General features: G+C 32.5%; 1 protein-coding gene across 13 annotated transcripts in view; it reads right to left on the minus strand.

Annotated features, from left to right (window-relative positions):
- The window catches only part of LOC140059121 (voltage-dependent T-type calcium channel subunit alpha-1H-like), a 53,795-nt gene that overhangs the window by 13,408 nt on the left and 27,763 nt on the right, over positions 1-12,624 (minus strand). For 10 of the 13 annotated variants that reach the window (XM_072105047.1, XM_072105040.1, XM_072105016.1 and 7 more), the window contains exons 12-22: positions 7,983-8,115; positions 7,518-7,684; positions 7,176-7,342; positions 6,790-7,036; positions 4,930-5,033; positions 4,265-4,388; positions 3,135-3,388; positions 2,726-2,852; positions 2,058-2,183; positions 746-835; positions 362-575 (exon numbers count right to left, since the gene is read on the minus strand). In XM_072105047.1, coding sequence (XP_071961148.1) covers positions 362-575; positions 746-835; positions 2,058-2,183; positions 2,726-2,852; positions 3,135-3,388; positions 4,265-4,388; positions 4,930-5,033; positions 6,790-7,036; positions 7,176-7,342; positions 7,518-7,684; positions 7,983-8,115 — 1,753 coding nt within the window. The remainder of the gene's footprint in view (positions 1-361; positions 576-745; positions 836-2,057; positions 2,184-2,725; positions 2,853-3,134; positions 3,389-4,264; positions 4,389-4,929; positions 5,034-6,789; positions 7,037-7,175; positions 7,343-7,517; positions 7,685-7,982; positions 8,116-12,624) is intronic. The other 3 variants (XM_072104992.1, XM_072105055.1, XM_072104984.1) reach the window with 2 other exon arrangements.

Consider the following 12,624-nt stretch of genomic DNA (forward strand, 5'->3'; position numbering starts at 1 on the left):
ATATTCTTTATAATTACACAAATTTCAACAGCAAACAACAAGTTAAAATCACAGCAACAACAAAGAGAAAACAAAAACTAACATATGCAAAATTGTTATTTCATTTTAGTGAAGCATATGCGTGGTGTATTTTAACAAATAGATATATGTTTAATCATCCACACATTACAATAAAACAGAAAACAAACAAAAAACAAAACATAAATTAAATGGTATGAGAATAAATTTATGAAGTAATTCAAGTGTCATCAAATTTGTAGCTGCGAATGTGCAATTTGAAAAATTTGAAATAAAAATGATGTTTCTGATTGGTTGGTTTGTGGACAATTCAGGTGAACTAGACAAAGATGGTGATACAAACCCAGCTCTGGAATTTGCATACTAAGTCTCAGTTTCTCAATGCGACGCAATCGTTTAAGTTCCCGCATCTCGGCTTCTTCAATTGCCTGTTTTTCTTGACATTTATGAAAGTTCTCCACGACAACTCCGACAAACATGTTAAGGACGAAGAAACCAACGATCAGAAGGAATGAGATAAAGTAGATGATTAACCATTCATTGTTATCTCGAATAGGCTGAAAAATAAAAACAAATTCATTATAAACCACAACTGAATTTATTATGCTCAGAAGCTTTCAATAAAAAGTTGAAATACATATTTATACATTTTAATTTATCTAGAAAGTTTGATTCGTAAACATGTTAATCAAAGGTCAAATGTCAAAGGCTTAACAAATTTACATACTTGTTGATCGATACCAACTGAATCAATGCCATTATACATAATTTCTACCCATCCATCTTTTGATGACAACACAAATAATGTCATTAAAGCCTGCAAGAAAAAATTGAGATGTTTAAAATGATGGTAAAAGAGGTTTGTGATGGTTACAGCAACTGCTCTATTTGTACTTTGGTAATAAATGTTTGTTATGGAGATAACTGCTCTATTTGTACTACGGATGTAAAACATGCCTACAGCTACTTCAGCACATTTTTCTGTATTGCAGTAAAAATCAACACAATACTAACTAGAAAGCCACTCCGAGAGTGCATACCTCCGCCTACTGTAAAATTCTCCTACATAAGATTTCTCCGGTAAAAAAAAAATATATATATATTTGTGTGTGTCTTAATGCTGTTTGTGATTTAGGCTAATTTCACTACAAGCATGTGTATGCGAGTTTGGTGTAATGGTTATATAACAAGCCTTTCAATTAACAATGGCTTCAGTTGACTAACAATAGAACAGCAACGCGAAAATCAAACGAGTGAATTTGAAAAGAAAATAGGTTTTTTAAACTACTGGCATCAAAAAACGTGAACATTAAATCAAATTATGTTTTAAAATTACAAATTATAACTCTTGCCTCTTGTACAAAAATGAAGTTTTTTGGACAAGTAGTTCTCGAGAAAATGCAATTTCAGTATACTTGTTACTTTAAGACTGCTCGCTGTCCTATTTATGTCCTATCTTTTAACACTAGCAGGTCTGAAAAGTATACTAAAAAGTGGTCCAGAATTGGGACAATGGTCCCAAAATTTAATGGAATGGTCCTTGACCACATATCTATCTGTATATTCATTTTGGTAAAGATCTTGTAATTACTTTTTGAGTAATCCTGCTAACAAACAAACAAACACACGCTACCGATTACATATACCTCCTTGGCGGAGGTAAATAATAATATTCTGCATTTATAAAACACGTAAATTTGTAAAACCTCCAAACTCTGTACATATTATCACCCAAGTCATTTTTGGATCAAACACATATGGAAACATACTGTACTCCCATAATGTAGCTGGAAATCAGCGCAAAGTTGTGTCTTTACCTTACCAGGTATCACTGTATGAAAACTAACCGAAAAACCAGGATAAAAGATAGTCTAAAGCCCTGTCTACACTATCAAACTTCATGTGACAAAAAATGTGATGTGCCCATATATGGACATAATGATGTCATACAACTACCATATTTGGGTACATCACACTTTTGTTGGCAAACTAGTTTGATAGTGAACACAGAGCTTAAAAGGAAAGCAGCTATGACTTACCTCTCCAATATTGTCAAAGTTATACTCTTGGTTTATCCAATGGAAGCCCATATCCTCACATTGCGTTCTGTTTCGTATATCTCGTATATCTTTTCCAACACAGTGGAAGAATTTACCTTTAAATAACTACAAGAAATACGAAAGAGACATTAAATATACTTGGCTAAATTGGTGCATAGCTACCGTAGAGCAGAAAAATATGAAAGGGACATTAAGTAAATTGGTGATATAGCTACCGTAGAGCAGAAAAATATGAAAGGGACATTAAGTAAATTGGTGATATAGCTACCGTAGAGCAGAAAAATATGAAAGGGACATTAAGTAAATTGGTGATATAGCTACCGTAGAGCAGAAAAATATGAAAGGGACATTAAGTAATTTGGTGATATAGCTACCGTAGAGCAGAAAAATATGAAAGGGACATTAAGTAAATTGGTGATATAGCTACCGTAGAGCAGTAACATATGAAAGGGACATTAAGTAAATTGGTGATATAGCTACCGTAGAGCAGTACATTAATTAAATTGGTGATATAGCTACCGTAGAGCAGTACATTAAGTAAATTGGTGATATAGCTACCGTAGAGCAGTAACATATGAAAGGGACATTAAGTAATTTGGTGCTATAGCTATAGTAAGGAAAAATATTTGTACAAATAGATATATTACCTGAATTCCTAGGATACCGAATATAATGAAGAATGTACAGCAAATAAGCACAATGTTGCCAATGGGACGTAGAGAGGAAAGTAATGTCTGTACTACTAGTTTCAAACCTGGTGCTCTGCTTATCACTCTGTTTATGAAAATAAAAAACATACTTAGAAAGATTATTTTAATTGTTTGAACCAAATTCTTTGGGACCTTGTTTTCTAAACATAATTTCCAATTTAAATCATCCACACAACTTACTATGACTATATAACTAAGCTCCTTGTACTATCTGTCAGATATGTTCAAAATAGACCTCAAAGTCACTATTGTACCTGCCACAGTTTCCTAATGGTCTTGTACTGTATTGACAGAGTACAAAACAATCAGTCATTGTATTGTACCATAATGGTCTAAGAGTACTTACCTTAATGGTCTAAGAGTTCGTAGAAGTCGAAAGATTCTTAAAATTCCAAAAATATCTGGGCTAGATTGAGATGCTAGAGATATGCAAATGTCAAGCCAAGAAATGAATACAAGAAAACCATCCATGACGTTCCAACCACTCCGCAAGTATGCATGCTTTCCGATTGCAAATCCTTTTGCTACGATTTTCAGAAACATTTCAATCGTGAATAAAACTGTAAAAATGTAGTTGGTTATGGTTAAAAATGTGCGTTCCTGAAAGAAAGAAAAGAAAATGTCAATGATACTGACAATAGACAACGTCAATAATGATGGTGACAGTGAAGCTGACAATGGTGACAATTATGTAGATGATAATGATGTTGGTGACAATTATGTGGATGACAATGATGTTGTTAAAATTGATGTTGGTGACAATTATGTGGATGAAAATGATGTTTATGAAAATGATGTTGGTGACAGTGACAATTATGATAATTGCGACATGATGCTTATGGTAATGAGGTGGATGTTGATGTTGGTGACATTGATGTTGATGACATTGATGTTGATGTTGGTGACATTGATGTTGATATTGGTGACATTGATGTTGATGTTGGTGACATTGATGTTGATGTTGGTGACATTGATGTTGATGTTGGTGACATTGATGTTGATGTTGGTGACATTGATGTTGATGACATTGATGTGAATATTGGTGACATTGATGTTGATGTTGGTGACATTGATGTTGATGATGGTGACATTGATGTTGGTGACATTGATGTTGATGATGGTGACATTGATGTTGGTGACATTGATGTTGATGTTGGTGACATTGATGTTGATGTTGGTGACATTGATGTTGATGTTGGTGACATTGATGTTGGTGACATTGATGTTGATGTTGGTGACATTGATGTTGATGATGGTGACATTGATGTTGATGATGGTGACATGATGGTAGCACATATGCTAATTATAATGACAATGATGGTGATAATGATAACAGTGATGTTGATGATGGGAACATGATGCTCATGATAATGATGGCGATAGTGACAATGATGTTGATGAAATTGACAATAATGATGATGACAATGTTGTTGCCAATATTGCATATAATAACAAATATTGTGGTTGTTTCCATACCCAGTCATCATCTTGAATGGAAGGTCGTTCCATGGCCAGAGTAATACAGTTGAGAAATATAACAACTAGCACCATGTAGTCAAACCACTTCTTATTGATCAAGTACTGAATATTATGACGGAACCTGTGAAAACAACAAAAAAGTAATAATTACACATATCTATAAAAAAAAAAGAGCATATCTATTGTACATACCTATTTAGTCCTTTAATTTTTAAAATTAATTAGTGGGCCTATAGTGTATCACGGTGCTGACGTCACGACAGTAGGTGGCGCTGCGTGGTTGCTAGCGCACCCAAAAATGCGTTCAACCTGCCTGAGTGACTTTAAGGTCACCAATGGTTTGGAATAGGCTTATTGAAGTAGTCATTTTAAAACTTAATCATTTTCAATAAAAACAAACTAAAATTTCAAAAGATCACTAAATATTTGTTTTTAATAATCTATTTATTCTTCAACTACCGTTTAAGTTTAAAAAAATCAAGCTAAGATAAATAATTTGATAGAAATACAGATCTGTACAGTTTATCAACATAGTAGCGTTGAACGCATTTGTTGGTTGGCTAGCAACCATGCAGCGCTCTCTATCGTTGTGACGTCACACCGTGATACTCTATATTGTGGGGGATTAAATCTGACTATAAAATTAATAACATAATACTCGCTTGTTTTTTGGTGACAGAAGATAGAGGGAGTATTCTTGTCTTGTGAGAAAGCACCCATGTGGCTCTGGTAAACACTTGCCAATCATTGCAAACAAGTCACAATCCTACAAGAAAAAATAAGTATATAAGAAAAACACAGATACATACCTGTACTTACTCACTGTACTAAGTACTTAAGATTTAATTAAGATAATATAATTACACGTGAATACAACAGTTTAATTATTATAATACAAAAATTAACACCAATGAGAATTTGTTATAACATTGATCTCGGATTAAAATCTAAGAAACGTAAACTTGTTTACAAGGAATCAATCTGGAATATAGAAATGTTATTATACATATGTTTCATAAATTATTACATACTGTATGACAAGGCGATCGGATGAAACATGATACTATGATTAGTAAGCATTATAACAAATGCACACCTTACTTGTTATTAAGGAGTTTTGAATATCACTAGACGCCATTCTAGACTACAAGCATTAGAATGAACATAATGAAAATGTGCCACAAAACCTTACTGACTCAATCAGCACAATTTGAAAATTGGGTATTCATGTCGTAAACATTATTGTGAAATTTAAAACTCGATAATCAAAATCACTAAATTAACATACTACACTATTGTTAATACAATATCATTAATTAACATACATTATACAGTAGTCTGGAATATAAATTATATTGTAAATATTAGTGTTTAAACAACAACTAATTATTATTACCTGTACTCTCTCCTACGGTAATATAATAATTGTAAAATAAAAATTAAAAAATAATATTATGTATCACGAAGGAATAAAGTAGGGTAGTTTAAAAAGTAGAGATGGGAGACGATCTAAGAATGTTAAGGGGAAAAGATTTAGTTTATACATGGGAAAGAATGTATAAAAAACAAATTGTTAAAAACAAAGTAATTTTTCCCCCAGTCTCAAATGTTATTTGTTCATAGTTTGATATTTAAACATTCATTACTTGTGTTGATCTATTTCACCACCTGTTTCAACAATCTATTTAATTCACATTGTATATTCGACCAATCCATTAAACCCCTCATACTCTGATGACATTTTAAGTAAATCTTACTGTGCATTCTTAATAATGGAGAACATCACAATGTTATTACTATGAATGTTATTGTATTATTAGTCAAAACAAGATAATCTTTTAATAACACATTCTATATAATAAACTTAAATTGCAAAAGCACAATTCTTGTTTCTTATTTGAATTTGAATACATCAACATTTTTCAATAATTTTAATTTTGTTGTTTATTTAATGCACACTGCCAATAAAGATAAATAAAGACTAGAGCCATAGGTTGAGATATTGTCAAACCTGGAATTACCATTCAGGGTAACCATGCCTATTACAATATGTTATGCTAATATAGTGCAACTTGAATAATATGTGCAAGGAGGCCTAAATATAGGGCAATAACATTCATCATATTTTAGCATTGTTAGGAGGCCTATGTTCTTGTGTGCATTAGGAGAAGGACCTTGATTACCCCACAACAAATACTGCAGCAATAGTCATCGTTGAACTGTCTGGATGAAGAGGCTATAGTGGACATGTCAGGCGATACTGGAGCCTTAGAGTCAGAAAGAATAAGATCACAATATGACAGGATTATCACACATAAAACTCATGCGTCATTAAATGGCATAGCATAATAATACAGTTATAAGTACAATTTTAACCGAACCAAGATAAGTGGGGTCTTCTTCTGTGAATAACTTTGATGTACAGTAACATGGGTGCAAAGTAGGCTGACAACAATCTGACAGCATGACAAGCTGACAAAAAAAATGTAATGTAATGAAATTTATTTATTTTTTTTACTTACACCTTCATCTATAGCATCAGGATCTTCAATATCGGCATCATCTGCTTGATTTAACTCTTCGCTTGGTCGAATCATAGAGTTATCCTTTGTAGGCAATGACATTGGACGAACTGTCTGACTGATCGGTGGTGCCAGTCCATTACATGAACAAAAGGAAACCCGTCTACTGTCTCCGTTGCAGATGGAAGACCTACGACTGCTCTCGTTGTCAGGCACGTAGCCATTGTGACTGGAAACATCTTGAGATCTAAAGAAATATTTTTAAAATATTGGTTGTGTAACATATTGTTATTAAAAGTAGTGGATTACCAACATCTTTGTAAACTTGCAGTTTAGTTAGAATAACTTCAACTCGGTTATAATATAAATTCATTTTCACATCTCACCTGCATATACTTAAATGACTGCCGTCACTGTCGTACATCCTAAATGGACTCAAGAAGTTTCCGTTGATTGGCTTAGACTGAATGGCGCCCTCACTTTGTACACTTCGAGCACTCCTGGCACTTCCAGACCTCCGCAATCGTGGAGAACCTCGTAGAGATTGTGTGTTCTATTGTGAGACAAATATAATTGTTTTATTACAGCAAAAGAGTAATTGTCCAAGATATATTTTTGCCTTACAGTAACATATTATGCTATACATTATCAGTTTAAGTTGAAGATACATCTATCAAAGATTTCTGTGTTGTTGTGATACCTGTATAAAATAAATGTATGTCACTTACCACTGAGAGTGTATCGATTTCTGCATCTTTGATATTAATTACTGGTTTAAGCTCATGGCTGTTTTCAGAATGTGGGGATCCTTGTGGGGTGGCCTCTGTGTGGGTTATCATTGGAGGGCTTTGGAGTTGGTTGCCTGTGTTTGATGCAAGTATCGAAGATGAAAAAACTAAATAGAAAAGAAATTACATATAGTAAAAGGGCAGAAAAAAAAATATAAAAAGTCACAGAAAATTCCGAGAACAGTGATAGTGAATTTGCAGAAATGTAGGTAAACAATCTTGGGGATAAGAATTGGTGTGGGTGGCAAGAACAGTCAAATGGAGGATATACTACTGTGTATACAGAGGAGTCATTTTGTATTTATTTCATACTATCAACAGTTTTCCCCGAGACCTTACTAATACATGGATGGAAAAATGTGAGCACCAGAGCTGTTTGAATCTCATTTCAATTATAATCTTTACCATTATTCTTATGTGCTTCTTCCATACAACAATATTCTTGGTTCAATCTGTTCTCATCTGCTTCCATCTCAAAATCACCTTCATACTGCTCCTCCTCCTCATCGGTCTCAGAGTTTTCCTTTTTCTGATCACCCTATTCATACAAAAACAAATGTGTAAATGTCCTCATTAAAGTTAAAAACAAAATAAAAAAATAACAAAAATATTTATAGTAAACATGACCTGGTCACAAGCACATTTATAGATAGCAATTTAGGTATAAATATTCATTTGAAAAAAAAAGCATTTTGGCATTCTTTCTTCTTTTTCCCTATTCATACAAAAACAATGTTAAAACAATGTCAAAATAAAAAAATATAAAAAGTATTTATTGTAAACATGACCTGGTCATAAGCACATTTTTAGATAGCGATTTAGGTATAATTATTCATTTGAAAAAGAAGCATTTTGGTAGACTAGAGCGAGAATCTAGTTACGAACAAAAAAAAGCACCTGCTGGCAGTTCTTACAAAGGAAAACTAAAGAATAATTAACAATATGTTGTAAACCTCAGTTTCGCCTCAACATCTTTTAAAGATTTCTGTGTAAAATATATATGATTATTTATTGTTAGATTCCAAAATGTATTTTAAGTGGAGAGAGGCACTCTATGTCAACAGATAATTCTTAGTCATCTCTCTATGACGGTTGTCACATAATGCTTTGTACTTCTTTCTATTTAAAAAAATTGTATTTATATATTATATATATATTCACGGACAGTTTGTCTGAAAGTTGAATTGAATTATTACTATGAATAACAGAATTGTTTTGGCTTTTACTAGTAAAAAACATAATTTATTTAAGTGGTAAAGTTTTCCCTTTCAAAGTATCCTATTATTAGTTATACTGTATTTGAAATCTTTTCATTACAGCATTCAAGTTTTCTGATCAGTCGTTACTATGGCAACTGATGTTAATAATGTTTTGACGTCAAACTGATCATTTTGCTCCGGTTTTAAACAATTAACCAGACAGGTATCATCTTTCTTTCATAGCAGCTTAATTAATGATAGAGAAACACATTCACGTGTCAAAACACAGTATATAGGAATGGTTAGTTCAAACCATCTGTTAAGATAACAGATATCTATCTATTTAATCTATCAAAATAATAAACAAGTTTATCAGTCATTCTATGAATTAATTAAGTGAATCTTTCTTAATTTAACAGCATTTTGATTGGTTTGTATTTGGATCCTAAAATCCAATATTGCATTTTCCGATTTATTTTTACATAGTAGTAACAAGCCTCTGTCATGCTCAGAAGCAACACACACGTTCAACTTTGACCTGAAGTTATTGGAACATTGGACATTTAGACAATATGACATTTACAGACAATACTATGGGTGACCAGATGCATGCAACTACACATTCAATTACACAATGATGTTGAAAAAGCAGCTATGAGATTTTACAACATTAGCTATTAATACAGACCAGATAATAAAATGGTTACAAAACAATTTAACAAGGACAAACAATTTTAATTTATGATTAAAGTTTGAATGTTATTTGACATTGACAACAACATATAGTTTGGGTTAGAACATAATCCTACAGCACATTAGTTAGTGGTTTAAAGTGGTATAAAAAAAATCAGCACTAATAGAGTTGTTAAGAAATTAAAATAATTAGTTTTCAAGAAAATTAAAACACAACTTATGTCAGTGACAGATCCAGGTACAGCATGCCTATCTCCCATCCCCTCCCCTACCCATTTCATTAACACTTTGAATATAAATACAAGTAGTTGAGCATTAACAACAGTGGATGGACATGGCCCTACTGGTGGGTTACCCAGCATCACCTCTCTAGTTAACTTACGACAGTGAGTACCCATGATAACAGACCCAGTCAGCTCTCTATTTGAGTCAAAACAGTGGATGGTCAGGCCCCAGAGTTGATTTATTCTGTACCACCTCTCTGAGTCACAACAGTGGATGGGCATAGTACTAAAGGTGCGATACCCAGTATCACCTCTCTAGTTAAGTCACAACAGTTAATACCCATGGCCGCAGACCCAGTATCACCTCTCTACTTGAGCCTAAACAGGGGATTTTCAGGCCCCAGAGTAGCATTTTCCAGTATCACCTCTCTATTTGAGCCACAACAGTGGATGGTCAGGCCCTAGAGTTGCGTCACCCATTATAACCTCTTTATTTGATCCACAACAGTGGATGGTCACGTCCCAGAGTTGCGCTATCCAGAATCACCTCTCTATATAAGCCACGCCTGCAGATGGTCATGGTCCCAAATACCCATTAATAACTTTCTGAATCTGCCACTATATATATCAATGAACATCTATATATACATTATCACATGTACATATATCAATACAACAACTTACCCAGAAGGTTAAAATAATGTTGGAAGATACAGCAATACAAATGATATATTTGGAAGCAATGAAAGAATATTAAATTATTAATATAATGATTCAAGATGTTATTAATGTAAACTTATTAGCGATCAAGGTTGCCACATTATTTTCACCTCACATCATTATTTTGTTTTAAATTGAGACAGTTAAACAGTTTCGTGCCATGGTCTCAAAGCACGATTTGTGAGAGTAAATAAATCAAAAATAATTTGAAAATTCACTTTGTTATATTGATTTATTAATGATAATTAATAAAGCATAACCACATATACTGTTGTTAAAGCATTAATGTTGTTGGCATTTAATATCAATACAACAGCGAGGAGCACAATGACATTTTTATGAGTTTGTGATTCTCCAATGAGTAATTTAATTGATAAATGAAAATGTTATTTGGACAAAAAATGCTAATATGGGCTGTATGAAGTCCCTGAATGTTAAGTTTTGTTGTATTTAAAACGCGCAAGACAGAAAACTGCATTCATCTCTTCTAAAGACATTTCATTCATTAAATATTTTGACTTTGTAAATAAGAACAATATCTCTATTAATGTCTTTATCAAGAGAGCACTATAAGAACACATCTACATGTAAGGCTCTCATGTTTTACAGGATGGGGCTTAATACGTTTCAGTTGTGATTTATTTTCATATAAAAACAATAATATTAACATTAATATAATAAATAAAAACATTAATAATCTTGCAGCATATTAGCAAATGTAGAAATACCTCTTAATTAATCTTACAATAGCATTACTAGTATATTAAAAAAAGTTGTAAAAATAGTACTGCTTATATTAGTATTGCTTGTGTATATCTGTGATCCACTTACGGTATTAACATCAGTAATGCTAATATTAAACTGAAAGTGTTATCACATAAAAGACAAAAGTAAACGAATATTAAATACAAATTGTAACTAATACTAAACTAAAACTAAGTTAAACAAAAATAATATCATTGCCTCACAAACATGTACAATGTTCGTATTTATGCATATAGCAGTAGTTGCTACAGTATGAAACTCTCGAATCAATGACAGATGGAGAGTATTATAGCTGCCAACCAGGAGATAAATAGCTGATATCGAACAGAAGAAGTTACATTCATACAGTTAAAAGTACTTTAATTAGAATAACTATTTATTTTATACTGTACTTATTGTTAAAGTTATTTTTAATGTTGTTATTATTATCATCATCATCAAATCAATTTACAAATATTGCACATACAGTATAATATTACTTTTCTACAAAGTTAGAGAAAATTATTACCGACAGCATTGCTTATTCAGACAAAGTTAAAACAAAAGGCGTACAACAAAAATGAAACCAACAATTATATTTGTAATATTTTAAAAACTATCTAAATTAATGTAAAAGCTATCATATTGGCTTTTGGAGGTTAATCTGCAATTGACCTATTTTTTTTTGGTAAATTGGAAATTAGAAATTGGAATACAAATTTTGAAGTGTATAAAGATAATGTTACAGCGGTTGATGTATTTCCCATATTAGTAAAATACATTGAACATAAAAGCTACAGCAGATATTCACTTGCAGAGCCTATCAAAGTAATGCATACATTTTATTCTTAAATTCAACAGTTTTTTTTTTTGCTTCAGTTTTAAAAATTACATGTTCTACCTTGTTTTTGTCTTCTGTTCGAAACTGTAGACAAAAAACTTGTTGAAATTAATAATTTTGCACCAGAGTTAGGATGAACATAGATGGTTAAATATTCAAATATTCCATTTAAAACAAACAACTAAATGGTAGGACGATTTGGTGCTACTCGAACAAGCTGAAATGAGGTCACCAAATCTAAATTTCTGAACAAATTTATGGACAGGATGATGTCATATCACCAAATTTAAGCATATCACTACCATATTTGGGCACATCACACTTTTTTGTCACATAAAGTTTGATAGTGTATTGATGTCGCTGTTGGGATAAGACGTACTCGACGCGAACTCCTGGTTAACCATTAAACTCTGTATGCTACAGTGAACACGATATGTTACCGACGTCGAAACGAAGCACACGTGCTAAGGCTACCACTCCAGCCAGCCCAGACCCGCCAGCTCTACCTGAACAGGAGATGGAGTTGCTCGGCCTAGACTTTTAAAAATTTGTTCAGGATTCTTTTAAATCTGTCCTACAAGGCCAAGCTCAAATAAGAGAAGATCTAAGCAAATCCATTGAATTTA

This window comes from Antedon mediterranea, chromosome 1, assembly GCF_964355755.1.
Source record: "Antedon mediterranea chromosome 1, ecAntMedi1.1, whole genome shotgun sequence".
NCBI lineage: Eukaryota > Metazoa > Echinodermata > Crinoidea > Comatulida > Antedonidae > Antedon > Antedon mediterranea.